Source organism: Gallus gallus, chromosome 1 (genome assembly GCF_016699485.2).
Source record: "Gallus gallus isolate bGalGal1 chromosome 1, bGalGal1.mat.broiler.GRCg7b, whole genome shotgun sequence".
In the NCBI taxonomy this organism is placed as follows: domain Eukaryota; kingdom Metazoa; phylum Chordata; class Aves; order Galliformes; family Phasianidae; genus Gallus; species Gallus gallus.
The window spans coordinates 110309668-110337439 of NC_052532.1; the positions used below are offsets into that span (position 1 = coordinate 110309668).

At 40.6% G+C, this 27772-nt stretch overlaps 1 protein-coding gene across 9 annotated transcripts in view; it reads left to right on the top strand.

Moving 5' to 3' along the window:
• Positions 1-26843, top strand: part of AGPAT3 (1-acylglycerol-3-phosphate O-acyltransferase 3) — a 137732-nt gene extending 110889 nt beyond the window's left edge. For 6 of the 9 annotated variants that reach the window (XM_046905994.1, XM_004934600.5, XM_004934599.5 and 3 more), the window contains 8 exons: positions 6330-6556; positions 11807-11976; positions 12147-12308; positions 14701-14854; positions 15265-15367; positions 17829-17904; positions 19835-20033; positions 20531-26843. In XM_046905994.1, coding sequence (XP_046761950.1) covers positions 6379-6556; positions 11807-11976; positions 12147-12308; positions 14701-14854; positions 15265-15367; positions 17829-17904; positions 19835-20033; positions 20531-20619 — 1131 coding nt within the window. In that variant the 5' untranslated portion in view covers positions 6330-6378 and the 3' untranslated portion in view covers positions 20620-26843. Of the gene's footprint in view, positions 1-1763; positions 3648-3925; positions 4291-6329; positions 6557-11806; positions 11977-12146; positions 12309-14700; positions 14855-15264; positions 15368-17828; positions 17905-19834; positions 20034-20530 lie in introns of those variants that run through there. The other 3 variants (XM_040652676.2, XM_040652672.2, XM_025145768.3) reach the window with 3 other exon arrangements.
• The last annotated feature ends 929 nt before the right edge of the window (positions 26844-27772 follow it).

Below are 27772 nucleotides of genomic sequence, written 5' to 3' on the forward strand. Positions count from 1 at the left end.
TTGGAAGCAAGCGCTGCTACATTTTTGAGAAGGCTCTGGGGAGAACTCATTGTGGCCTTCCAGTGCTTGAAGGGAGCATATATACAGGTAGGGGAGTGGCTGTTTACAAGGGTGGATAGTGATAGGATAAGGGGAAATGGTCTTAAACTGAGACAGGGAGGTTTAGGTTGGATATTAGGAAGACGTTTTTCACACAGAGGGTGGTGACGCACTGGAACAGGTTGCCCAAGGAGGCTGTGGATGCCCCTGGAGGCATTCAAGGCCAGGCTGGATGTGGCTCTGGGCAGCCTGGTCTGGTGGTTGGTGACCCTGCACATAGCAGGGGGATTGAAACCAGATGGTCATTGTGGTCCTTTTCAACCCAGGCCATTCTATGATACTATGATTCTCTCATTCTCTCCTAAAGTCTTATCAATAAACTCAGTCTGGTAGTAACACTAAAGAGTGATGGAGAATGGAGGAGTCAGAAGCAAGAACTGGTGCTTCTGTTGAGGGTGTGTGCTTCTCACATGGTTTGCTTTCTGTTTCTTATGTTTACAGACAGCTTTGTTGCCGTGATTGTCATTGTTCTGACTGACCATCACATTAGCTGCTACACTTTACTTTGTGTTCTTCTGCTGTGCGTAATTTCTCCAGGTAATTTGTTCAGTCTGTGCACCTATTAAGTGATGATGAATGTCAGAGCAATGTGCACAGCTTATTATTATTATTTTAACCTTGAAGTACCATCATCTTATTAGGATGGTGAGTCAAGCAAAAATCTTCCTACCTGGGGGAAATAGACTCATCAGAAATCTCTAAAGACACTGAGCCAAACCTATGGACAGTAGTGGAAGCTTCTATGATTTAAAGGGCTGGAGAAACAGACCAATGTAGCAAACATATTTGGTGATGGTGATGGTCTTTCACTCCTGACGTTTTCTAGAAACTGGCTGTGGTGCTGTCAAGACTGAAAATAATTCAAGGAATAAATTCTAATGATGGTAACTCTGCATTTTTTCCCCCTTATTTGAGATCGTGCTTTTAATTTTAACAACTGGGAAACAAATTTTCAACTTTGTGAGTTGAATTTGGCTTCGTGTCCTCTTCCATACACCTTAATTTTGAAAAATCATGACATGCAGAATTTTTTTTAATGAACTCTGAATCAGTCTTGCATTTGGCTGAGGAATGTGCAGAGGAATTAGATCTCTATTGTATTAGAAACTAAGATAATTTTCCTGTCATACTCAAGCTTAAAAGGCTCGGTCTGTAGTAGACAGTCTGTAATGCTGCGTGGGATGTGATTGAGTAGTTGACTATTATTTTACAGCATATCTATCTGGAGAATCCTTGGTACAGACTGTTCAAATGGATACCAGAACTCATTTTTACACCTTATTTCCTTTCATATGCATTTCTCTGACTCACTGCTGTTGATCTAAGCTGTGTTTTCTAGCTACTTAAACAGCTCTTGTTGCCAGTGGTTCTTCTGTAACTGTGCTTCTGAAAAAAATGAGGGGGCACTGCTTTCCCTCACGACTCCTCCTGGACTGTTGGATAGATGGTTAGTGCTCTTGGGCTCTTGGGATGAGGGCAAAGACGCTTACAGTACTGATTTCCATAGCTGGTTTTAAAAGCAAAGTGTTTCTGTTCATTAGAGGAAACACCAATTCAAGAAAGACAGGGAGCTGTTGGAGAAGGTCCAGAGGAGGGCCACAAAGATGATGAGAGGGCTGGAGCACCTCCCCTACAAAGACAGACTGAGGGAGCTGGGCTTGTTCAGCCTGGAGAAGACTGCGGGGTGACCTCATTGAAGCCTTTCAGTACCTAAAAGGAGCCTATAAACAGGTGGGGATTCAACTCTTTACAGGGGTAGATAACCACAGGACAAGGGGAGATGGTTTTAAGTTGAATGAGAGAAGATTTAGGTTGAATATTGAGAGAAGTTTTCATCAGCTCCAGGTGCTACTGTTCATGCCTGTCCCACTCACACTCACAGAGCAGCTCATGGAACAAATAGTTCTCACTTTGAAAATAAAAGAGTTTTGGTTTCTCCTTTATGTGTTTCCGATAAGCAGAATTTATAGAGCTCTGAAAAACGGTGGGGACACTCTTGATGAGACATGACCACCAAGGTGCTTTTTTGTACTGCTTTTGACTTGCGGCATTATTGGCCTTTTTTCATAGGATTGCTAAGTTTGTTCAGACAGCAAGGAGGCTCACAAAGCTCAGTTTGAAAAGTACAGTATTTTAAAATACAAGAGCAAATAGCAGAATTCAGTTTCATAAGGGTTTTGCTTAATTTTTCAGCTAGCAAAAATATGGGGTAGGCAAAACACTAGAAATCAAGGCGGGGGCAACATGTTCAGAGCAAAAGATGTCAATTAGTAGCTACATACGTGGAGATAAACGTGGTATGGTAGAGCAGAAGCAACTGGAAAATGGAAAACCTGAGGACAAAAGGCTAACGATGTCAGGACTGCTGCAGCAGCTTTGGTTGTTGTAAGCACATTAATTCTCACTGGGTTGCAATATTAGAACCAGAGGACCAATTTCTAATTCCATGCTCTTACTCACGCGTACCTTATGAACGTCAGAGGATTGTACGTATGTGGCAGCAGTAAATGAATTAAAACCTGCAGTTAAAACTGGAAATACTGTGTGCACAGAATGTTTAGTGGCTTCATTTTTAGTTTGGAGTTCACAAATAAATATATATTTCACAAAATGGCTCAGTGCTTGTGCTGCACCTGTTTTGTTTTTAAGCTGATTTCTTAATGAAATGAAGGAGATGCAATATTGCTTGCTGCCATTCTAATTTGTAATGGCTTTTGAACTTGGTAGCGGGTTTGAGCCAGATTTAACAGCGGTGTAGATGTCTCAAAGCAGGTTAATCATTATGGCTGTGATGAATGCAGAAAGTTGGCTAATGGAGAAAGATGGTGTAACTGAGAGGCACGTAGTATCTTTTAGATACCAGAAAATCTGTGTGAATGTGGAGCCTCAGTGCTCAGCTCTTGCCCTTTAGTTGAGAATGAGGTAAACGTGGGTAGGAGCTCAGAAGGGTGTAAAGTATTAAAGAACTTTCTTGTTGGAGAAGATTAATGTTATGGGGAGTGGTCTCTGATAGTCAATTGACCCTGTGAGGTGAGGCACTTAAAGGCAGTGGAGTATGCCACTCGCTTTGAGCTGGATTTTACATTAGTGCTGCCCTGTGGCATGAGTATGAGAAGTAGGACCTTGCTGAGGGTCTGAAAGAGTTACCTGTGGTTCTCAGTGCGGCTGTACAGTAAGAAATAGGGGTTTTGTGGTTATGGGTCAGTGTTGCGGAGATACAAGTTGCTTTGGGAAAGGAGGGGGGGAAAAGAGAGATTTTACTAGTATGTCAGTGAACGTGCTTATGTGTTGGAAAGAAATGAACCATGCTGAGACTTGTCTAAGCTGAAGCAGATGATCAGTTCCTAAGCACTTCCCTTAGCTGGTCTTCATATATGTCAGTGAGATATAGAAGTTCTGTTTTTCCTCATTCCATCAAAATTTCTTTGTCTTCTTCCCAGCCTCTCTGATTCAGTAAAGCAGCTGCTGACCGTCCTTTGCCTGTTCATCTGTCCTGAATTGCATGGCTGTCCTACATGGGCAGGAAAATGAAGAATTCCTGTGTTAAGGTGAACTTAGTAAATACCTTAAAAAATCAAGTGCAATTAAGTGAGGGACCAGCAAAAGGGAAACCAGCTCCTCTTTGGTTTCAGTTCTCTTTACCCTTCTCATGATCCACAAAGAGATGATGCCAGAGTGCAGGGTAGGGCACTGGAGCAAGGGTCATAGATGCTATTTCCACACACAACAAAGCTGGAGAGGCAACATGCCATGTTGTGTTCAGCTTTCCACTGGGTAACGTGACATGTTCTTTGATGTCTAATATGGCAATGTCCTTAGTTTAAACGACAAATACCAGAGTGCTCCAGACTGTGCTCAAAGCAAAGAGACTATGGAAGTGCAGCCAAATCGTTTTATTTGAGGATAATACTTGAAATTTCATTTTTCTTCATGCTTTTTGTATGTGCTTTATTAATAACCCTTGTCTGCAATGGGCTAAACTGTGACTTGGGAGGTAGTAAGCACTAGTCTGATAACTGTGAGGGATACAGTCATCAGGAAAGCTGCCTGCGTGTGTCTGTACAGAAGGCAAGTCACAATCTGAGAAACAATTCCTGGGAGTTGGAGGAGGTTTAGTATGGATGTTAGGAAGAATATCTTCAAACAGAGGTCATCAACCATTGGAGAAGGAGGAGTCGCCATCCCTGGAAGGTATTTAAGAGATGAGGGGACCTGGCACTAAGGGACCTGGTTTAGTGATGGGACTTAGTAGGTCAGGTTGCTGGTTGGACCTGGTGATCTTGAAGGTTTTTTCGAACCCAGATGATTCTGTGAGAAGCACATGTTAGCTGAAAAGATAAATGAACCCATTGCTGTTTTAGGGCACTGAACATTGAGTACCATGGTGGTACTCCTGAATGGAATGGTATCTGTCAACAGTGGTACAGGGTTTGGGCTTCTAGGAGATAATTACACCCTGCAGCTCTTCAATGAGGGAGGGGAGAGGAAGAAGGGCATCACTTGCTTCTTTTTAAACATGAGTTTCTGCTTCTGAATAGCTGTTTCTGAAAGAATTTATCATTGGAAGAAGTATTTCTTTCATTCTTATGGGAAAGCACGAGGAAAGTTTAGATTATTCATCAGAAGCTTCAATATCAGGTTATTCAACTCACTCTGCTGTCTGTGTTAGGCACAATAGTGCCTTTCCCTTCTGTAATGTACTTCTGAAGTGACTAGATTACTAACGATGCAAATAGATTTTAATTGTGAAAAAGCTGGACACTTTGTGTCTTGAAAGGCAGTAACTAGGTGTAGAAGAGAGAAGAGAATAAGCTTTGCCAAGTAAAACTGCTGTTGAGTTTTATAAATAGCACCATAATGTAAGCAGGTGGCATTTGGTTCCTCAGAGCTGGAAGGTGCTTTGTTTACAGGCATTGGGAACTTCAGCATCACCTTTGGATGCTCGTCTTGTCAAATGTACTTGTTACCATCTACTGGTGGCTCCGGTCATTTGCAACGCTTGCAGAGATGAAACATAAATACTTGCAGCAAACTTTGGCAGAAATTTAGGAGTGTGCTTTTATTTTTGGGGTGAGGCACTGAATCTGTAGTTTGATAACCTGGTTGGCTTCATTGGAGGTCTTCTAGTACACAACCGGTCAGAAAGACCAGCGTGAGATAGCACAGTTTTGGAATAAACTCAGTCAGGTTTCTTGTTTAAAGCATTTTGCTGAGTTACGTTTGTACCGGCAGGATTTGTGTTGGATTAGACTTGTCTAAGCTTCTATGACTTTATGCTGGTTCACACATCACCCAGCTTCCTGCATCAGGGATAAACATGGTCCATGCCCAGGTTGAGTATTCTGACTAATTCAGAAGTGGTCACGTTCTGTGCCAAGACCTTCCCCAGATCAAGTTTGTACTGCTACAGAGTCTAAGGATTTTTTATTATTTTACTTTTTTTCCTCTACTAACTGGTTTATTTGATCATGGAACTGTGGCTTGACAAAGTGAGAAGTTATTAAACTTGCTCCAGCATGGTCTTTGAATGTGGAAATGCTTAATTTCCCTTTCCATGCCTTAGTTTGTGAGGCTGATGCTCTTAACGACCAGCTGTGCTCTTTCTGTCATGAAATCTGCAGGGTGAAGAACTTGCTCTGCAGATGGACTGCTGTACTGTTGTAGTCATAGCAAACATATAGCGAAGGCTGTGTAACCCCTGGCTGCCCTCAGTCTGCTTGTTCAGAAGAACTGTGCACTGAGGGCAGGCTAGGAAAGCATCAGTTCATTTACGCAGTCTTGGAGGCTTAGCATGCTGTTTATTGGTGCAGGGAAGATGAGGCTCCTGTTGCAGTTCAGGGACAGCAAACCCAGAAGGCACAGCAATTGCAGCCCAGCTTGTTTACTAGCGAGGGCTTGACCGGTTTGTGGTGAGTGCATGGGTCCATGTTCCTCCCAGTGTTATCTGATTATATGATCTTTGTCTGAAGAGAGAAGTGTGAGGTTCATCTTCAAATCTTCTTGGTGGGCTGTAAATAGCAAATAAATGTTTCTTTCTGGTTTTGGAAGTGATTTGTACCATCGATGATTTCCTGTATGAAAACCTGAATGAGGCAGACTGGGAGAACAGAGAGTTTACATGGTTGAATTACAGTTGCTGAAGTTGCATGAACCGTTTCAGCACTCCTATTTTGCCCTTTCTGAGGGCTTGTGAATCCAAACTCAATAAGATGTTTTTCTTTCTCTTTCAGGACAGTTATTCTGAGTGACGGCCCTTGCACACGCTTCTGAGTGGTTATCATGGGCTTCATTGCCTTTCTGAAGACCCAGTTCATTGTTCACCTCCTCATTGGGTTCGTCTTTGTTGTGAGTGGACTGATCATTAACTTCATTCAACTATGCACACTAGTCCTCTGGCCCATAAACAAGCAGTTTTATCGCCGAGTAAACTGTCGCCTTGCCTATTCACTTTGGAGCCGTGAGTATGCTTGAAGGAGACACGAGGTCTGGGGGTGGGGAGGGGAGTGTTTTTTGTTTCTTTTTGTTAATTAAAGAAAAAAATATCTACATATATGCACACACACACACAAGAGGGCTGCTACGTTGGAAGTAGACTCTTTCAGAGTAGTTCAGAGCTACTGTATTTTCTGAAATATGGGGTAAATGTACAGAAGTCAAGCCACTGAGATGTACTGTCCCTCTGTTCTATAAAAGGAGTGGGAAGTAAAGCTCCTTACCACCCCTTACCCTATCTTGCTGAGTAGAAAACTGCTGATGAGTAGCATTTTAACCCTGCTTTGGAGCCTCTGCTAAGCAGTGTGAGCAAGTGGAATTCACAGAGACTGCTTCAGGTGTTAAGTATAGGCACCATGTTGACCATGTTCAGGAGCTCAAGGTGACTGTGTAATCTGCAAAGACAGATGTCTCTCTTAAAGTATCTGGAATAGATGCCTTCATAGCTGGACTATGTGACAGCTTCAGAATTCTCTCACACCCCACAGTATCTGTTTATGACACCTGTGTCTCTTCTTGTGAACAGTTTTCTTCTTCTGCTTCTGGGAGAGCTTTACACAGTGGGTTCAGCTGCTTTGCTTTCCTCTTTCAAGACTTGACAAAACCTTCCCCCCTCGGATGGTTTCATTTGCCATCATACAGCTTAACAGGAAATTAGATTTCTGAAATGAACATTCTGAAGGCTCCTTAGTTCGAATGTCACCTCCTATTTCAGTAGTGAATCATCTAATCTATTTCTGTTCTCCATCTCCTCCCAGTATGTGCGACCACTTACCTTAGTGCTCAGCATCCAACTCCCGCAATGGGTAAATGAACCTCCTGAACAAGTACTTAAATTACCACTGAGCAGTCCACTGACAGGCACCCACATTTCTTAAGTCATCAATGTGAAGTACTACCAACAAAAATTCTCCAATGTATCTACTTTGGATGTGTTTTAAGGTTATTATCCTTATCCTGTGCTTCTTGTCCCACCTACTCAGACTACTGTCTCAGAGGCACAGGAGAAAGGAAATTATTGTCCAAAATGATTCGGAGGAGATAGATAAATGCATTGTACCCAGGGTAACCCCTCATGTATAGCCTCTTATAAATTGAGGGAGAAATTAAACTGTGAAAATGAATGTAAATACTACATGGGATTGCACAGCGCTGACGGCCTGTAATGGAAGAGCCAGAGAATATGCACTGTGATTGTGATTTATAATAATTAAGCTGTGGATATGTAGCTGTTCAAGTGCCGTTCTTCATTACAAAATGTGTTCTATTACGAGGAAACCTTTTGGTAGTGAACCTACTGCTTGGTGTTCTATTTTAGATGCTTCATTTTGGTCTTTCTTGAAACTGTTTCATTTGAGGCTGAGAATTTTTCATGTAAGATCTCTCCTTAACAGTAACTACGTGCAACAAAAGGTTCTCCACCAGTCTGGCAGAAGAATGGTGTGTAAGGGTAGATATTTAGTGGTTGGTGTGTGTGCCTATATTGTAGCCCACTGTATTACTGTTGTTCTTCTTAAGTACATAAAGCATGGCTTCAAAAGGGAAAGGAGATAGACTCTATCTAATGTCCCTGGCAAACATTTTTGGGTAAGGAAAAAGTAAAGACAGAAGAGAGAGATGGATTAGACATGAAAGCTTTCTTATGGTAAGAACTGGTGTACTAAAATACTCTGCAGAGGCTGTGAATCAGATGTTTAAGGACAAGTCAGACCAGTGGGCTCAATCTTCTGTGTCTTCTCCTCACTGTGATAGCTGAGCTCTCATTTTATGCCACACACAGAGCACTTTATCCCCACTCAGTGCTACTCCAGGAGTAGGGCTAAGCCGTACCCCACAGACCCTGCTGGAGTGCAGCCCTGCAGGTCATATTCCCTCCTGCAAAGAGTCTTTGCACCACAAGCTCCAGTAAGCCCGGCCCTGCCCTTTTTTCAGCACCTCTCTATCATCTCCTACCCCAGCTTTCATCTGGACATGATGCAGAGATGGGAAGCAGCAAGAGTCAGCTGACCTAAAGCATTGCTTTTCCACATCTGTATGTAGTTGTATGCTGGGGTGGATTGGCAGTGTTCAGAGAGCTGCTGTTTGCAATCAGGGATGGCTCAGAAATGCATTCATCTGTGATACAGTTCAGATTACCCCTTTGTTAGTGAGGTGGCATCCCCTCCTCCCTGTCCTTCCTGCCAGCACCTTCCTGGAGTAACTTGGTGCTGGAGATTTCTGTCAGACTCTGGGCTGAAAGTGAACACATCACTGCATATTTAATTCATGAAGGGTAGTCTGTATTCCAAGTTTTCCTGTGTCAACTCTTTTCTGATGACTTATGCTCTTGGATAGCAGTGTGTTTAATTTAGTCCAGTTCCAAAACCAGACTCAAATTTTAGTACTTTAAGCTGCCTCTTGTTTATTTATTTTTTTTCTGAATGGTTTGTGAGGTCATAAAACCACTTGCTTTGGATTCCACACAGTAGGAAGGGTTTTGGTTGTAATAAAATGTTAGTTCTCAGTGGCAGCTACATGGAGTATCCCAAACATTGTAAGTTGTACATTCTTTTGGTTTAGAAATACAGGCTTGCTTTATTTCTTGTATTATTGTATTGTAGCATTGACAGGATCAGTACACACAAAATAGCTGTAACCCACACACCAAAAGAAAAAGGAAATGAACCCACTCCTTGTTATAATTGCTTCATTTATCAGTACACTTGTAAAGGACGATCTGTTTCCTCATATGAATTCTCTGGCTCATCAACCCTCCTCTTTCAGTGTGAAATCTGGCAAATCTAAGCAAAGCTTCCCCCACTGTTTTGGAATCCATAGTACAAGGAATGCTTTGCAGAAAATCATCCACACCTGCCGCTGCAGACATTTTACCTGATGTTGAGAAAGAAATAGACCCGTTTTATTTTTGTTAAGAAAACACAGTGAATATAGCAGTTACTAGAGTTGTTCAAAAGGGAATATTGCTTGGAGCATTACACTGTGTTTGGTACCACTACTTCGTTCTCCCAAACACCAACATGGAAGAACACAGCTCTAAGCTGAGGACATTCTGGTTGCATGTAGCAGGCAGGGAAATGGTTTTAAACTGGAAGAGGGTAGATTTAGACTACACGTTAGGAAGAAATTTTTTACTATGAGTGTGGTGGGGCAGTGGAATGTGTTGCTCAGCGAGGTTGTGAATGCCCCCTCCCTGGAAGCACTCAAGACCAGGCTGGATGAGGCTTTGAGCAACCTGGTCTAGGGAGAGGCGTCCCTGCCTATAGCAGGGGTTGGAACTTGACGATCTTAAAGGTCCTTTCCAACCCAAACCATACCATGATTCTATGATTCTTGCACTGAGCCAGCCTAATCAGAATGAGAAAGGAAAGCAATAACATCTTTCCCCAAGGAGATAAAGCTGTAAAGAAATGATGAAAATCTTTAGTTGGTATAAAGTTTTCTTTTCTCTGCTGCAATTCCAATCAGCCAGGGCTGCACTCTCTCAGTCAGCAAATTGCATACATTTGTCAGGCCTCCAAATGAGTGAGTCTTGAAAATTATACAGGAGAACAGTCTGGCAGATAAGCTACAGAAGCTATGTGTCTTCAGCAGGTTAGGATTGTTTTCCCTTACTATTCACCCAAGTACTATGTTTGTCTTCTCTCTGATGTGGTGCAAAATTGGACTTACTCTTATTCGGCAGCAAAGACAGAATAGTGTGAATTGTGATCCCACTGATCAGAAGCCCTCATACAGGAAGGCACTGCTCCATTTTGCAAAACCAAGGCTTCCTGGCAGAAGGTTGAAATGTGATGTGGCAGAATCCAATGTAGAGAACTGAAAGGACTCCTCCTAGTTTTGACCCTGCGTATTTGTAATAGTAGCATTAGAAGAGCTGGAATTTTTAACTGCCATAGTTGTGCAAACAAATTTTGATTACATCTATAACTTACTGAAATGAGAAAATACCAGTGACTACAGTTTGCATGAAAGCAAATCTTCCTACTGGGAAAATGAACTATTCTCATACTTTTTATAGGTGTCCCATGATACCAGCAATGCTTTCCATCTGCCTTGTTGTACTGAAAGGAGATAAATAGGCAAACCATAGCAACTACGCTAAATGTGTGCTGAATTTAAATGGAATGGAATCATAGAATCATAGAATAGCTCCGGTTGGAAAAGACCTTAAAGATCATTGAGTCCAAACAAAACCTAACCATACTACCCTAACTCTAACAACCCTCTGCTAAATCATGGCCCTGAGCACCACATCCAAACGGTTTTTAAACACATCCAGGAAGGTCTTTCTAAGATGAAAAGGATGGAAGCTGAAAATAAGAAGAGTGGATAATGAAGGAAATGTACAGAGTGGAGGAAGAGATACACTGGAATACTGAAAGTTGGAGAAGATGTAGGGAAAAGGGCTCGTTCGTTCGTTTGCTGTACTCAAAAGAAGCAGTTTACCATTCCTGGCTTTGTGCAAGTATTTTGGTAAACTAGCTTGAATCTCTGTTGCTTCTGACTCTGTAGATGACCATAATATAGAATGTTAAGAATCTAGTATTAAAATCTCTTGCAGAAGATCTATGCACCATATCCCTTTAAAAGCCCTTCATGGGTCTGTTTACCTCCATAAAGCTTGTTTCATATTGCGTAAAAGCATTAGGCTGCATCTATGCATAATTTGTGTTCCACCTGGGAGAATGTGTACTCATTTAGTGGAGCAATCAACAGCTCAGCTGTCTGTTTTCAGGTATAAAGTTTTTTGATATTTTTTCTGGTGATCACAAAATTTCACATTCGTACTACAGTGTCTAAACTTGCCACTGTTAAAAACTTGTTAAAGTATCCATAATGCATATATTCAGTTCCCTAAATAGTTCTTAAGGATAGCGTTGTAATTTGGTCTATAGATGTACAAGCTCTCATTTAATCTTGTCTGGGTTGAATTGGGAAGGTGACAAGTCTTGTCAGGAGTCAGAAGAGACTGGGCACTGCATGGGGCTGCTGTTGAAACGCTGAATGTTTTCCTTAAGTAAGAATCATAGAATCATAGAATGGCCTGGGTTGAAAAGGACCACAATGATCATGTAGTTTCAACCCCCCTGCTATGTGCAGGGTCGCCAACCACCAGACCAGGCTGCCCAGAGCCACATCCAGCCTGGCCAGGGATGGGGCATCCACAACATAAGCATCACCCCTAACTCGTTTCTCTCTTCTTCATGTTACTCAGAGTTAGTAATGCTGCTGGAATGGTGGTCGGGCACAGAGTGCACCTTGTTCTCCGACGAGGCTACAGTGAATACCTTTGGGAAAGAGCATGTCATCATCATCTTGAATCACAACTTTGAAATTGACTTCTTGTGTGGCTGGACTATGACGGAGCGCTTTGGAGTGCTGGGGGTACGTGCCATAAGCTTTCCCTTCATCTGGAGGACTAGAGGTCTGTCTTAAACCCATGCAGATTCTCAGATGAAACCCCATCAGCTTTTTATCACCTTAATCTTAATGCTTTTGTGCCGTACACATCAGCCAATGACATTTTTGGGTTGTTGTTTTTATCTTTCTCCAAGAGTTCCAAAGTTCTTGCTAAGAAAGAGCTACTGTATGTGCCCCTAATTGGCTGGACATGGTACTTCCTCGAGATTGTTTTCTGCAAAAGGAAATGGGAAGAAGACAGAGATACAGTTATTGAGGGATTAAAACGTTTGGCTGACTATCCTGAATACATGTGGGTAAGTGTCGGTTTCCTCCTCTAGTACTGACTGCTGGAAGTGAAACAGTGAAGTTGTGCTCTTGTGGTGCGATACCGTATATATCAGGAGAAGGTTTCCTCCCTACTTTCTTTGCGTGCTATCATGGAAAACATGCTCTGTTTCAGGGCATCTTTTGGTATGTGCATGTAAAGTGTTGCTCTGTTTGCCTGTTCTTAACGATAGGCATTTGGAAAGCACTTCAGAAGCTTGCATAGATGATTTACAGGCTTAAAGATAATCTATAAAATCAAACTTGTGCAACGCTTAAAATAAGTTCATTTGTACTTTCTTATCCTTTTAATTAACAACCAGTATTCGACGACTAAATCCGTATACTACTAAGTTGCATTTTCTGTGGTAGGATAAAAGAACACATACAAAAAAAAGTCTCTTCTGGCAAAGTGGGTGCATCTGGGTGGAGGGATGCACACACCGTGGCTTTTAATAGGAAGCTCACACGTTGGTATGTTCTTTGATCTGTAAAATTATATGCTTCCTTAAAGTCTATATGAGAACATACATAACTACAAAAGCAATTGTAAGCTTACTGTATTTCCTTTTTATTTTGACATTATTTGAAGCCAAGGGTAAATGTGTCTGTTTCATTACATGCAATGTTATACTTTGCTATGGAATAGCCTACCTATTAAACTTCTTTTAGCTTTGAATGAAAATATTGAGATAAATTTACTGTTTTGATTTTCTAGCAGTACATTAAATGTATGGTTATTTGGCTCATAAAACATTTTAAGAGGTTTTATGCACAGTGTAACCGAATTTTGATGCCATTCAACATAGCTTGTTAAAATGAATGGTGAAATTGTAGGCTTACCTTGTTCATAGTGAGTGCATCATTCAGGATTTTCTATCATGACAAAACTACAAGGTTTAGAAAAAGTGGATTCTGGCCAATGTATTTTCAAGTACTGAATAACTAGAATACGTGAGTATGAACAAAATTTAATATATCCTTCTGATTAGTGTTTAAAAATAAAAGAAGAAAAAACCATACCCATTAAAATTCATCAAGACTGTATAATAGTTGCAAATCCATATATTGTAATGATTCTGTATTGAGATCCAAGGACTGGTCTCTGGAGAAAACAACTTAAAAAATATAAATGCAAAATATAGATAGCATTGATTACTTAAATCAAGACTTCCTACTTGGTAATTTAAATCATGATTAAAATTGACTTGAACAAATCAATTCCCTATTTTTTTTTTGCATTCTAAGTGTTGTAATTAGCACTGTCTGTTCAACCTTCCTTCATTAGGCCTTTTTCACAGTGCAGTCTGTGCCTTGCTCAAGTACTTGGTTCAAAAGGGTTGCTTCTCCATTGAGTTACAAGAGGATGAGGGTTTGGTATAGGGGAAAGACAACTTGAATTCAAGACCAGAAGCTCAGTGTGCAGTATTAGCCTCTATGCCTTCAGCTGTCCTCAGCACCTGCCTATGGTTGGTTTTGTTTTCATAATAGGTCCTCAGAGGCCAAATAAAGATTGCAGGACCAGCTCCATGCTGTCACACATTCAGGCACTTCCAGCTACTGCGTGCATGGCTCTGTAGTTTTAACACTCATTTAACGTACCTTTTGTGATGGACATTATTTGTATACACTACAGAGGAAAAGTTGAGCAGCTGCAGCTCTAACAAACTGCAGGTATACAGTGACTCATTCAACAAGTCTTTCTTTTGAATTGCAGTGTTACAGCATTGCATGGTACTGCTGTGAGAAAGAGTAGTAGCAACCTTTGCTTTCCCCCTGTGCCTGTTGCACCTGTGGTGCAGAGATTTGTGTGCTTCAGTCCTGCAGTGTTTCCAAGGCAAAATGAAAGTGTGATGGTAATGATGTCCACCTTTCAAAATGAGCAGGGCTAAACAGATATTCACCCCAAGGTGCTCAGATGGGCTTTGTTTGTTGGTTTCTGGCTTGGCTTTACTTTGCTTCTGGTCTCTCTCTCAAGTAGAGCAGTGGTAACGCAGAAGCTGGAAAAGGACAGATAGATAGTTTCGTGCTGCCTGAAGTCAGTATGGGATGATTTTACAGTCAGATTGATGCTTTACATGATGAACAAGGCAAAGGTTTTAGGAAAACACATCACTTTTCATGAACAGAACTGGTACAAATAATGAAAAAAATAATTGGGAAAGCTTTCAGACAAACAAACAGGACTGTCCTCAGATGAGTAATTCTGCTTGTAGAGTACAAATTGTAAATGAGCAAGGTAATGGTTATTATTCTTTTTCCTGAAGTGTTTATGTACACATGCACAGATATATGCTTATGTCACAAAAAATGTTGGTGTTCTGCTTGGTTTCTTATGATCACAAGATATCCTTCTTCTTGCCTTTTGTCTTGCTGTACTAGTTTCTCCTGTATTGTGAAGGAACTCGTTTTACAGAGACCAAGCATCGTATCAGTATGGAGGTAGCTGAATCCAAGGGGCTGCCCAAACTGAAGTACCACCTGTTGCCCAGAACCAAAGGTTTCACCACTGCTGTCCAGTGTCTCAGGGGAACAGGTACTGGCAAGCTGTCTTTCCTTCACGTTAACTGTAATGCACAGTACAGTGTAGTATGCTCCTTTCATTATGTTAAATACAGTTAGCGAGTTGGCAGTAATAAACATTCACCGTGTCAATTGTTATTTGTGCCATGTAACTCTGTTACCACTTAGAAAAATAGTCTTCTTATGTATGCCACTGTTGCCTAGTTCACCAAGTCACTCTGTGTTTTGGTAACACATGCAATGTAGTTGGGAACATCAGGTGGCTGAAATAGATAAATACAGCATATAAGCACAAAGTGGTGAAGGACTCTGCCATCTGACATCGTTAATGCAGGGGCCCTGGTGCTGTTTAATGCAAGGGTGCTGGCAACGTGTTTGCTAGAATCACTGATGTAACAGCCATTTTTTTCTTCTTTACAACAGTTTCAGCAGTGTATGATGTAACACTAAATTTCAGAGGAAACAAGAACCCGTCTTTATTAGGAATTCTCTATGGAAAGAAATATGAAGCAGATATGTGTGTAAGGTGAGCATCTCATGATGGAGGTGAGCCTTAAGATGCATGCTTTGGCATGTTAAAGTGTTTGCAGATGTTGGAGGGAAATGTCCTTTGCTGTAGTTCTCTTTTCTGTGCAGGCCATGGAAACCTTCCTGTTTCTCCCCAGCTTCTGTTTGCTTTCATGTTTGAGAATCATGCCCTGATTCTGCCCAGCAAGTCACAGCACACTGGATGGGCTTTTTAAGGCTGGATATGACAGCACTGTCAGTCCAGCTGGGATTTCCCCAAGCTTTGTGCAGTGAGGGCACTTATGTACCGCCTTCTTCTCTCTGCTGGGAGCAGAAAGCCAACTAACTCTTCTGTCCCTTTTCCATTCTCTTGTAAGCGTACACATAGTATGAATAACCTGTCCAAAATTAGTAGTTTCTAATAGTAAGTGGTGTAAAGCTCCTTATTGTACCAGTTTCTCTCCTTCTGTCACATGGTTTGACTAGCAGATTAAAAGTTAAATAATGCTGAATTTCAAACATCATATGAATAAGGTGACACATTCCTCACATTCTTCATTACTTTTTTGCCTGAAAGAGTGACTGCTAACACCTAACACCACAGCATGTACTTCACACATGCACACATACATGTGCTTTCTCTTTCTTGCTTTCTTCTTGTCGCCTTCTTCTTCCAAGGCCTCCCTGTGATCACAGAAGCTACCAACACTTCCCTGTTGATTTTCTTCCTTTCCCTTTTATGTTTGGACTTGACGAACCATCTGATTGTTCTTTCCACTGTTCTTCTGACAGCTCACTTCAGCTACTTGAGGCAGCAAGTAGTCTTGCTACTTCTCTCACTCCTTTCACCTCTGCCCTTGGGTCTGTGCATGGTAGATGCATGGCACCAGCTTCCAAGGGAGAAAGGCTCTGCAGGAATCCCAGTAGTCATCCATTGTGTCGAGGTACCACAGGAAGGGTTTTGTGGAAGAAATGCTATCTCAGGGAAGGTTGCCAGGTGAAATTACTAATGGTACTCTGTTAAAGAAGCTAGTAATTATCTTGTTCAGTAATTTTTGTTCATAATATGATCGTGGAGTGGATCAACATTCTCACCATGCTTTTCTATACTTGAAGTTATTATTCTGTATCGGGGAGGAGACCATTTTTAAAATCTTCTAGCTGTCCTTGATGTGATAGAGAATTAGATAGAGAAAGGAAGCACGTAAGCTCTTGTTCTTCGTATATGCATATGCAGATACCTGTGCAAAGGTAAGAAGCTTAGCTCTGCAGTTGATCCGATCTTTGTCCTGACAAACTCCAGAGCTAAACAGGTAAATGTTATTGCTGTGAGTACCCTCTAGTGGCAGTATCAACACAGCAACAATTGTAGCAAAGAGCTTTCAGCAAATGTCTTTTTACTGAGATTTTATTGAGCATTACTTATATTAATTGAGCATCTCCTCCTGTTAGAGCCATTAAAAAGAAATCTGTAAACCCTAGTTTTCAATTTGTTTATGGGATGCAGAAATTATTAGAAATGTGTGAGAGTGTCTTCCCTCTGCTGCTGCAGGCTCAAAGGCTTTACTGTGAGCTGTGGAAACACATTTCCTGATTGAACAACAGCAAATAAATTTTATGTGCTATCACTGAGTCTGGAACTCTCCCAGAATTAACACTTCTGTTCTTCCTGCCCTGCTGTAAGAGGAGCCTGATACTGTTGGTCTGTTGCCGAAATATTTGCCGAAATATAATTCTTTCTGAATTGATCAATGACATCAAGGTGTGTGCCTCTGAGGAAGGAGACAATACATTTGTGAATGTGTTAACAGCGTATCTCAGAAAACAAAAGAATGCAGGAAAATGGGTTGGCTCTTCAGTGCTAGGAGGAGGGTTGTAAAAGGCAGCTGTTCTCAGTGAAGTCAAGTCAGTGCCCAGAGCTGGGCACCATATGCACCAGAGCTGTATGTTTTTATTTGTGCGGCCAGAGAGGCGGAGAGCAAGAAGGCAGTCTCTGTAGGAGTTGTCTTCCATGGAGTGGGTACAAAGTGAATTTGTTCCCTTCCATACCTTCCATTTTTTTTCCTCCTCACTAACAGAATGTAACAGTTTTCCTGAGTTGTGTCACTTTTGCTTGTCTTTATTTCAGCCTTGGTTGCTTCAGTCTGAGCTCACTGGGAATCAGCAGGTGATGGCTTCAGTGAGGAAGTAACAGCATTTTAATGGGAAATGCTTGTTTTACTAATGTGTTCTGAAATTGATGGGAGTCCATACAGTTTGTTTCCTCTTAAAAATCCATGTTTTTAGGTGGTGAATCAGAAATTATTTAGGTCTCAATACATCTGCACTAAAGAAAGAACTATGCCATCAGTGACAGTATTACATCTAGCTTGTGTCTCTTATTGAATGGGAGATCTTCTCCAATAGAGGTCGAAAGTCAAACACCTGTATTTTCTCTTAATTTTTTTTTTGTTTATTCCTTCATCTCTCTATTAAACCAGGAGATTTCCTCTGGAAGATATCCCTCAAGATGAAAAGGAAGCTGCAAACTGGCTTCATAAGCTTTACCAAGAAAAGGTAAATAGCTTTTCTTTCTTTTCTTTCTTTCAGAATTTTCAGGGGTAGTATATTAAAGAATTGAGAGATGCACATCATTCCACTAGAGGGAGAGAAGAGATGGAAATATATATAATTTGGTAGCTATTCCTTAGACTATTGAGTGGAGCAGTATAGGTGTGCTGGTAAGGGAGCCCCTTAGCCACCCCTCTGCGGCCATTGAGTAGGTTTCAAATTGTTGGGAAGCACAATGGGCTTCAGAGACCCCATTGTGCTGAGTTGCAGAAGACTAATAACAGTCAACCATCTTTTTATGTTCTTCAGCTCTTGGGTCTCTGTCACACATTTCTAAAATCTCCATGTTCCCTGAGGATGCTTTTATGAACTCAAGAAGAGTGATAACTGTGCCAGGGGCAGCCAGTCCAGGCTCTTAGCAACCCTGGTCCGTTGCTTTTATATTTTTTCCACACTCACTTTTCTTTTCTGTCTTCTTGTAATACCTCTGAAGCAGTATGTGGCATGGTACAGATAGTCCCTGGGATCTGCTGCCAGGACAGATGTTACAAATGGCTAGAGTGCCTTCAGAGGGCTCAAAGCTTTTTCTCATTTCTTGTCTTTTTTCCCATTAGATAGTTTATTTCGTGACCACTGATTGAACAGGAGAGAGGAAAGAACTGTAATTTACATTGCCTAGCCCTCGTTGGTGGATTGTTGAACTTGAAATGTGTATTTTGATTATTGTATTACTCCTCTCTGGGGTGTGTGTAAGGAATGGGGAGCACAGAAATATTAACTGTCTTTGCTTTTCTTCTGCTATGTTAGCCTGCACTGCAGCATTTCCAAGCTTACACTTTGCCTGTAGGTCTGTAGGAAGGCAGCAAATTTTAGGAGTCTGGAATACTCTTAGGTATGAGAATTCCTGCTGGAATTGCCTTGTTTGAGGAGCAAACTTCATGAGGTATTTTACAGGGTCCTTCTTTCTCTCTTTCTTTCTCTTTGTTAAACAACCAATGGCAGGGCTAAGCAGATGCAGCACAGAGCATCCATTCTGCTTGTCTCCATTCTTTGGACAGAATGCTCTGCTTTGCTTGCAAATTGAGGGCTTGGTGTTCCTTGCTGATGTTTGCTGTTCCTCCGTTAAGCTTGAGAGATGTGAGAGATGTTGTCAGGGGAAGTATTATTTATATGTGTGGGTATTTCATATATTGATCTTACGACTGTGGCAGTATGTTGTAACTGGAATCCTTAAAATGCTCTTCCTGTACAATGGATATGGCTTCAAAAAGCTGTGTTATTGGCAAAGAACAACTTGAACATCTCAGCCCTTCATAGGGGAAGCTAAAAGAAAAACAGCTTAAGCAGAGTTAAAAATAAGAAATAGCCTAACGTGAACCATCCTTGGTAGTGGCTTGAATGTATTACAGAGCATTCTTACAAACCAAGAGAAGAATAAGTCTTGCATTTATGGTTAGTACAGTGCTGTCTCTGCTGGTCAGTTTGTGATTTGTCTTCCTCTTTTTTGCTGTATATATAACATTTTTGTGCTGTGATTTACTCAAATCACTCTGACCTTTCTGGAAGCAAAAGCAGGAAGAAAAAGCATCCAACAAAGAGGCAGGTACTGTCTGAACTGTGGCCTTATACTGCCCTAAATTCCTAAGAGCTTAAGAGAGCAGATGAAGTTATTTGGTGGTGGAAGGGCCGATACTGTTTCAGTTTCTGATCATGACCAATGTAGCCTTCAAAGAGCTCCTGTGGTAGTAGCTTTGGCAGTCAACTGAAATGCCCAAACAGCAAAAATGCTGCAACAGCAGATGGAAATGGATGCCGTGTACTCTTGACAAGTATTTACTGCAGAGGATGTCCTCAGTGTTGCCCTAGAGTTGACTAGTCTTGGGTTGCTTAGTGCAAACATATGGTTATGTTTTCATCCATCTTCTCTTTCTTCCAGGATGCTTTGCAAGAGATGTATAATCAAGAAGGCACGTTTCCTGGCCAGCAGTTTAAACCACCTAGGAGACCATGGACTCTCGTAAACTTTCTTTTCTGGGCCACAGTTCTTCTCTCCCCTCTCTTCACATTTGGCTTTGGAGTTTTTGCAAGTGGATCACCTCTCCTTATCCTTGCATTCCTGGGATTTGTCGGAGCAGGTAATAAAAGCAGAGAAGATGCTAAGCCCAGTGACATGTAATAGGATCCATTAATTCAAATAGTTCTGTGCATTTTGAATATGAATGGGACTTACAGAAGAGCTCATTATGTAGTCTTTTACCTTGTATAGTATTTTTATTAATTGAAAAGCATTAATCCAGGCAGACTTGCCTTCATATTTTAAGCAACATCTATAGCAATCAATAGCAAGTACATTTTGTAGTCCATGTCTGAAGGAGAAAATACTCAGACTGCACATCTTGTCTTTGATCTTGGAGAAAAAAAAAAAGAAAACTCAGACAAAAACAGGTGGTCTACATGCAACTTCATACAGTGTGCAGTTGAAAACCAGCATTCTGTAGTATCTACTGACTTTAGGCTTATTTGTATGTTAGGCTCAAATTTGTATGTTTGTTCTGCTTCTGTGTTTAATGTAATCTCCCGAATCCTTGAACTGGCTTTAATTATCGTCCCATTTCTCTGTTATGTTTTAAAGCTTCCTTTGGAGTTCGTAGACTGATAGGAGTAACTGAAATAGAAAAAGGCTCCAGCTATGGCAACCAAGAATTCAAGAAAAAGGAATAACTGACAGCTGCAGTTCAGCACATATAACCAGACTATGGTATCCGATTAACTTCAGTTAAAAACAAAAAACAAAAAACAAAAACAATAAACATTTAGAAACTATCTTTTTCTTAATAACTGATGACTAATATTAATGAATAAAACTTGAGCCAAGAATGAAGAATTTGGAGGAATCACCTGAAGAGAATGCATCGACTTTCTGCCTGTTTAAGGATTACTGTAGTCAAACTATGGGAGAAAATCAGGGTGGGGGGAGGAAGAATCTAAATTTTCTTGCTTTGTTGGGGATTTGGGGGTAGGGGGAGAAAAGATGTCATTGAATGTGGGCTGTGTGCATCTTCAGATGACTGAATACACTGGTTTCTGTCAAGAGCACTACATTCACTTTTACAAGAGGAGACACAGAACGTTTCCTCTTGCTAAAGCCAACAGCATTTGTTGATTTTCAACTTTTTTAATTAACGATCCAGGAAAAAACAACCATTCTTGAGTTAATTGACGTGTTCACTGGGTTAGTCATTTTGGAAAGGTTGTGTTGTCATGGCTACAGATTAGATCCTATTTGTATGTTACGCTGATACTTCTTATTTTCAGGCAACTTCTTCTGTAACGTCAGAGAATGGATAGCGGAGTTTCGAAGCATTGCGTTACTGATTGGTACATACCATAGAACAGATCCACTAGTATTTAACCAGTATAGATTTCTCATCATATCTCCTGCCAACTGCTCAAGGCTGTTTAATCACAAAATATTACTTCAGTCTTGAGTGTTATTTGCCCTGTTGCACAACATACACATATGTAATTTTGAATTTGCTCGAGTTCGGTTTGCTTTCTGAATTTTGACCATGGGATTTGGAGTTGTGCAAAGAAGGAAATCTGTTCAATTGTCCTGATGTTTTCTCCTTCTATTTCTGTTGATGTCTGTCATCACCTAAGTCCAATCAACGTCTCTTAGTAAAAAGGGAGATAATAGCAGAAATGAGCACAATAGTTTTCATAATGTTGTCCTTTACAAGAATTCTGAAAGGAAAGGTCTGTAGCGATCAGATTCCAAATACTGGCATCTCTTGAACTTGTAATGGGAGTTTTGGTGTTGATACAGATGAAAGCAGGATCGTACTCTGTGTAACAGTAGAGCGTGCTGCACTTTCTACTTGGTTGTGCTATAGATATTAATGTGAAGAATATTACAAGGTGACTTGTTGCTGTTAAGCATTAGAATGAGTATGGGGTCTCTTCAGGGATATTAAAAACCTTTAGTTTTGCTTGTCGACCTTTAGATTTTTCCACTGAAAATAGAGATCAGAATCATGGCTGTACCTGTCTTTTTTTTTTCTCCCCTCTAAATGCACATTCTGAGATTTTTACAGATTGCTGCTGTATGCACAACTACAGAATGATTTGCAGATAGATGGGAGTTACCTATATTTAAGTCTGATGGCCAAAATCTGCATTTAGCTATAATCAGAAATGAGTTGCAGATCCATAGCTGGGGGCAGAAACTGACCCTTGAGATCTGTCAGTTTAACCCAGCTGCCACTAGAATATTTATCTCACTTCTGTAAACAGCAGATCTTATCAGAGCACTGATAGTTATTTTTCGTCTTTGCCCTAGTAACAAAGATAAAAGAGTAATAATTTACCTTCTTTTCATATTTGTTCTGTTGGATTGTAACCTCTTCTCCTACATGTTTTTCTGTTTTCAAAGGCTAGAAGAGGAATTTTGTAACTTGGAAGAATATTTTACTGAGGGTCATCAATCACTGTTGTCATGCACTTGATTTTTACTAGTGATTTTTCCAACAAGAGGATTTGAAGGATGACCTGTGTTGTCTGTCTCTGCTTAGACTTATCCTCATTGAATCACTGTACCCATAGCCTCAGCATTAGTACGTTAACTTTCTACCCCAAAAAATCTTCTCTAAGATAGAGGATAAGCAACTGTTGTTGGTGAAATTTGGAATACTCTTTAGGAATTGAGAACAGATCCTAGCCATGACTCTGTTTCCCTTATCAAATGCTTTCACACTTAAAGATGGTTAGGATTCCAAATGCTGATTAAGATAACTCTCTAATTTTTCACTTTTTAAACCAGAAGACTAAAACCAGTGGGCTTTTCTTTCTTTTCTTTCCCTTTCCCTTTTCTTTTCCCATAAGTAATTAATTAATGGATATACTGGGTATAATTCTTGTTTCTTAGAAAGGTGTTTCAAATGCTGTATACTTGCTTCCTGAAGATGATATGGAGTATAAGTAAACTGTACTGGCAAAGTGAGGCTTGCAAAGCAGGCTGATCACTATGTTTTATACTTAGATTTTGAGCAGTATATTAATGGGGCATGACAAGATTTTCACAAAATAAATCCCTTCTTAGTGTTGAGAAGAGGGGAAGTGTTTAAAGGAGAAAGGAATTAATAGCCTTTCTCTTTACGGGATACTCTTCTCCTCTCAGTGCATGCAACTTCCTACTAGGAATCATGGGACTAATGCATGTACATCAAGGGGAGAATAACCCACATTTCTTATTTTCTTTTAACTTATTGGTCATGCTTTCTTTTTGAAAATATGATACATGCATCATCATTTAATTAATTTGCTCTTCTAAGCAAACATATCAGCAACCATTTGGAAAACTGAAATATACAGCAGTGCACAAAACAGTACAAAACCAACACAAAGCTCTTCATTTTGAATTTTGCCTCTTAAAATAGGGGTTTTTATATACACACGCACGCACACATACGCAGTATGTATAAATTAAAATAACTTGAAATAGCTGAAGTTAATGTCACTGACGAAGATTAGCAAGTGGCTTGGATTGGGAAAGTGAGCGTAGATTTTATATCTTACACAATTTTCTTCTGGTTTAATAGAACGTAGCTTGTATATTTGACTACCAAGCCCTTTAAGAGCAATAATAAACAAAAATATATCATGTTTTTTGTCTTTTGCTTTTCAACATGCTGTATAAGTTTAATAAACATAAAGCTGTAGGAGCATTTTCTCTCTCCACCTTTCAAAACATTCATTTATTGCTTGATTAGATTAAATACCATGTCCTTCAGTATGGACTTGCAAGCTGACTCATGGAGTTCAGCACTGGCTCTGAAGATGACTGAAATGGGCCATGGCAGCGCTGAGCATTGTAATGAAGAACAACGATATTGCCCTCAAAGTGGGATTTGCAGTTCCAACGTGGCATCGTGTTGACCTACGTCTGAGAAGCTAGGGGGAGAGCTCTGAGACTGCTGGTGTGGTGACGTCTTTGAGGAAGGCACAAAAAGCTGATGCTGAAGAACTGCTTGTGATATGTTTGGATAACTGGTATCCAGACGTCTTGGCTCAACAGGGATTACAGTTCTCTGTTGTGGGCTGAATGTGCTCTTGCAATTGACTTAGTGCTACTGAGCAAAACATTTGTCTCCGGCACGAACAGCATTGGCAACGTTCCTTTGTTCTGCTTTAACATATCTTGAAGGGCTCTATACTTAATTGCTGACCAATGAATATGACACTACCTTTGTCCTAATTGACTAGTATTCACAGAAAAAAAAAGTGAATGTGTCTGCTCACTTCCATGTGATACCTACCACTTGTCACCACCTACTGATGTCTGTATATTTGCTTGTCTGTGTTTTCCGCAGATGGTTCGTTTACAACCTGGCTGGAACTTGGAGTTTTCCAGTTTGAACAGTCCTACTGTAATCACCTCGCATAGCTGGGGCTTTGTCTTCCTGCATTTTGTCACTGGTTGATGTGCCCAGTAGGTCTGAAGGTTGTGTTTAAGTCTTACTGAAAATGCAGCTTTGCTGGTTCTGAGCAAAACATTGTTAGGGAGTGTAAGTTCTTCCCAGGCCTGCTGCACATAGGCACTCATTACCTCTACAGATCTCCTCTGGCATTGATGAAACCAGTAAAAGGGAAGCTGGCACAAGCTCTTCAATAATAGTTGGAGCAACAAGCAAGTGGGGGTCAATGTACAGCTGATAATTGCTAAAGGTAATACTTGTTCTTAGGACTACCCCAAAAATCTGTATTTGCTTCATATGCATTTTGATTACATAAATGTAAGGATGGAAGCTTTTTTTAATGCCGAGTTCACACTGTGCAGAGTGTTTCAGATTGAAGATGGACAATAATTTATTTTGGCATCTTGGAGAAGTATATGTAGGTGAGCGTAAGGCCAACATTGGACAGGCTTCGCCCAGCTGTGTTTCAGTGGGATGCCACAGATAAATGCAGATGCAAGTGAAAAGTCCATTTCCAGTTTCCTTTTTGAACATTGGATGCATGGGAGTAGCTCATATCATCTCCTGGATGTCCACGCACTTATGTCACTTGGTATGAAGTTTGTTGTGCACAGCAGTCCCAGCTGCACAATCCTGGCTTAAGTCTGTGAAGAGAAGTCGGTCCTCTTCATGGTAAGACTGGATTTGAACCTCAACACAGTTTATCACAGCTGCTCTTTTCCCCATTTCTGAACGTTTTGGTCCATACTGGGCTGCTCCAGAGCTGCCAGTTCTGAATGAGTGTGATGCAGGGATTTGAAGCAGCTAACATTAGTGCTGAGCTGCAGTACACACAGCTGAACAGAGGGGCATGCACAGGTACAGCTAAATTCCTGCCCCCAAGAAATGGAAAGATTGCCAGGAGCTCTGTAAAGCAGAGATGAGCATATATATGGGCAGCAAATTCTGATCCCTAACACAAAAGTGAAACCTCTCTGTGACAACTTACACGGTAACCCTCACTTATTCCCATGTGACTGAAGTCAGAATTGGTCTTCAAGGGACTATCTCCTCATTACAGATGGCAACTTTTGTTTTGCCACGCTTCCCCCCACTTATTTTGAAGAATAGTTCATCTGTTCGTCTCAGCAATCTCTGCACCAAGATACCCACAGATTTTTTTAACTGCTATGATTTTGAGGGAAAACTCTGGAAACTAGTTTTACCAGTTCTGCCTCCAGTTGCTAGCAACCAGAAAATGACATGGAAATACTTCACGCTTTGGAGTTGGGAAGACATTGGGTTGGCATCCAAAAGCCAAATGTGTCATGTTTCCTTTTATCCTTGACCTCTCTAGGTTTTTGGAGAACTACCTGGATTTCTTTAAATGTTACCCCCATGGTTAGAAGCTACTCTGCAGTTTTTGAGACTCAGAAGAAGGTTAATTTGTTCATTTTCACTTTTGAGAGTACTTGAGTGTAGCTGATTATCTCTTCAATGCTTTACAAACTCCATTAGCAAGAGAAGCGTTCTATCTTTTTTTAAGAGGAAATGTATTTTAAAAATAGAAACTTTAACAGAAACTGGAACGTAATGGTAGTTTTCAAATCTAAATAGAAAGTATTCTTTAGTATGGGGACTGCTAGCACCGATTTTCAGTCTTATATGAGGTTTTGGGTTATATTTTTGTTTTTCGCCAAGGTCTATTTTCAAGGAAAACATATTTAGTTTCATCACCGTCTAATTTGGGAAGAGTGGCAGAGTGGGCAGCACAAGCTAATCAGGAATGCAATTTTTTCCCAAGGCATCAGATAGACCTCCTTTATTGTGTGCATTTGCATCTGTGCACAGAGACAAGCTGTACCCATTTGCATTATTTTGCTTCAGCTTTGTCAGAAATGTACGCTGTGACAATGGAATGCTGCTTGCCTGAAAGCCAGCAAGCTGTGTAAATTGGCATGTTACTCACTTATAAAGATCACCAGCAAGTACTCGAGCTTTAATGAAAATCTCTTTGAGGAAACTAACCCTCCTTAGCCTTGATTGATTGTTACAAACTCATAACTGGGAGGGAAGTGTAAGTACCGGATGATCATTATCAACCAAATCTAATGAGTAATAAAACCGTATACAGGGTACACATTTACTGTGCATGTGTATATATTTTTGTACGTTTCTACAGTTATTTCCTACACTTGTTTTTTTGTTTGTTTTGGTTTTTTTTTTCGGTGTTTGGAAGCATCAGAATCTGCTTGAAAAGCAAACAAACAAACCACCCTCACTCTGTCACTCGCTGTAGTTTCGAAAGAGAACTGTGCCCAAACAAATACACGGATTTACAGTGCTATGCAAATTTCATTTTGTAAGTTGTCTCTTAAATCTTGTTTAAGGGGTTCATTTTACTGTTTTTACTGAGCTTTCAGGAAAAAAAAAAAAGGATTAATGCAAAAGATTCATCTTGTAAAATAAAATAGCTTTGGCTGTGTGAAAGTACTGTATAGTAGAATGTCATTCGTGCTTTCAGTTGCTCAACTATTTGTATGTGACTTTGTACATAATATGCTGGCATCCGTTTATTTTTTTTGTTGTATTCAAGTGAAAAAGGTTGGCTGCCCAACATGGGCTTTTCTACAATGTCACTGAATAAGTAGCCGATATATAAATTGAAGATCTGCATTCTTTCCCTATTTGCCACACTGATTTTCATAACTAAGTATACACTAAGGGCTATTTTCCTTCTGTTTTGTTTGGGTTTATTTCCATTTTATGCTTTGTTTTGTGGTTTTTGTGTGTGTGTGTGTGTGTGTGTGTTTTTAATCTCTGTCCTGCAAACCGACCCATGTGAGGGCCACGTGTCTGCAGCAATAATCTGGGTGGATCATTTTGGACAGGGCTGGGACCCTGGGAGTAAGTAACAAGCTTAACACAACTTCCATTGCTGCACTAAGCCTGCCATTAAGAACTGTGGAGGGACTGTGCATGACTGCAGCATTCATGTAAGTGATACACCGGAATTTCATGTGGGTCCTTCACTTTACCAGGATGGGAAAGGATGGGATGTGTCTTCCCAAGTAAGCACAAAGCTGTGTGATGTTAGGAGTGAATCCGGCAGGTTCAGCTGGCTGTACAGACAGATGCTGTAGATTAAACCATTTTTTCAAATCTGCCATCTTTCAAGTTACTATTTTTCACAGGAAGATAAAAACCATCCCCATTCCTAAACTGTACATCACATCCTATGCTTCCACCTGAAGGCAATTGAAGACCCAGTGGAAGATGACTTAGCTTCCATCTTCTGATTTCTCTCAGGGGGGCTGCCCAGCAGAAGCAGATCTCTGCAATTTCTACTTCAGACATATTCCTGGCCTGCTTCTGTACCTGCAAGGTGTTAATATTGTTGCTTAAAGCATTAGCTCTTTATT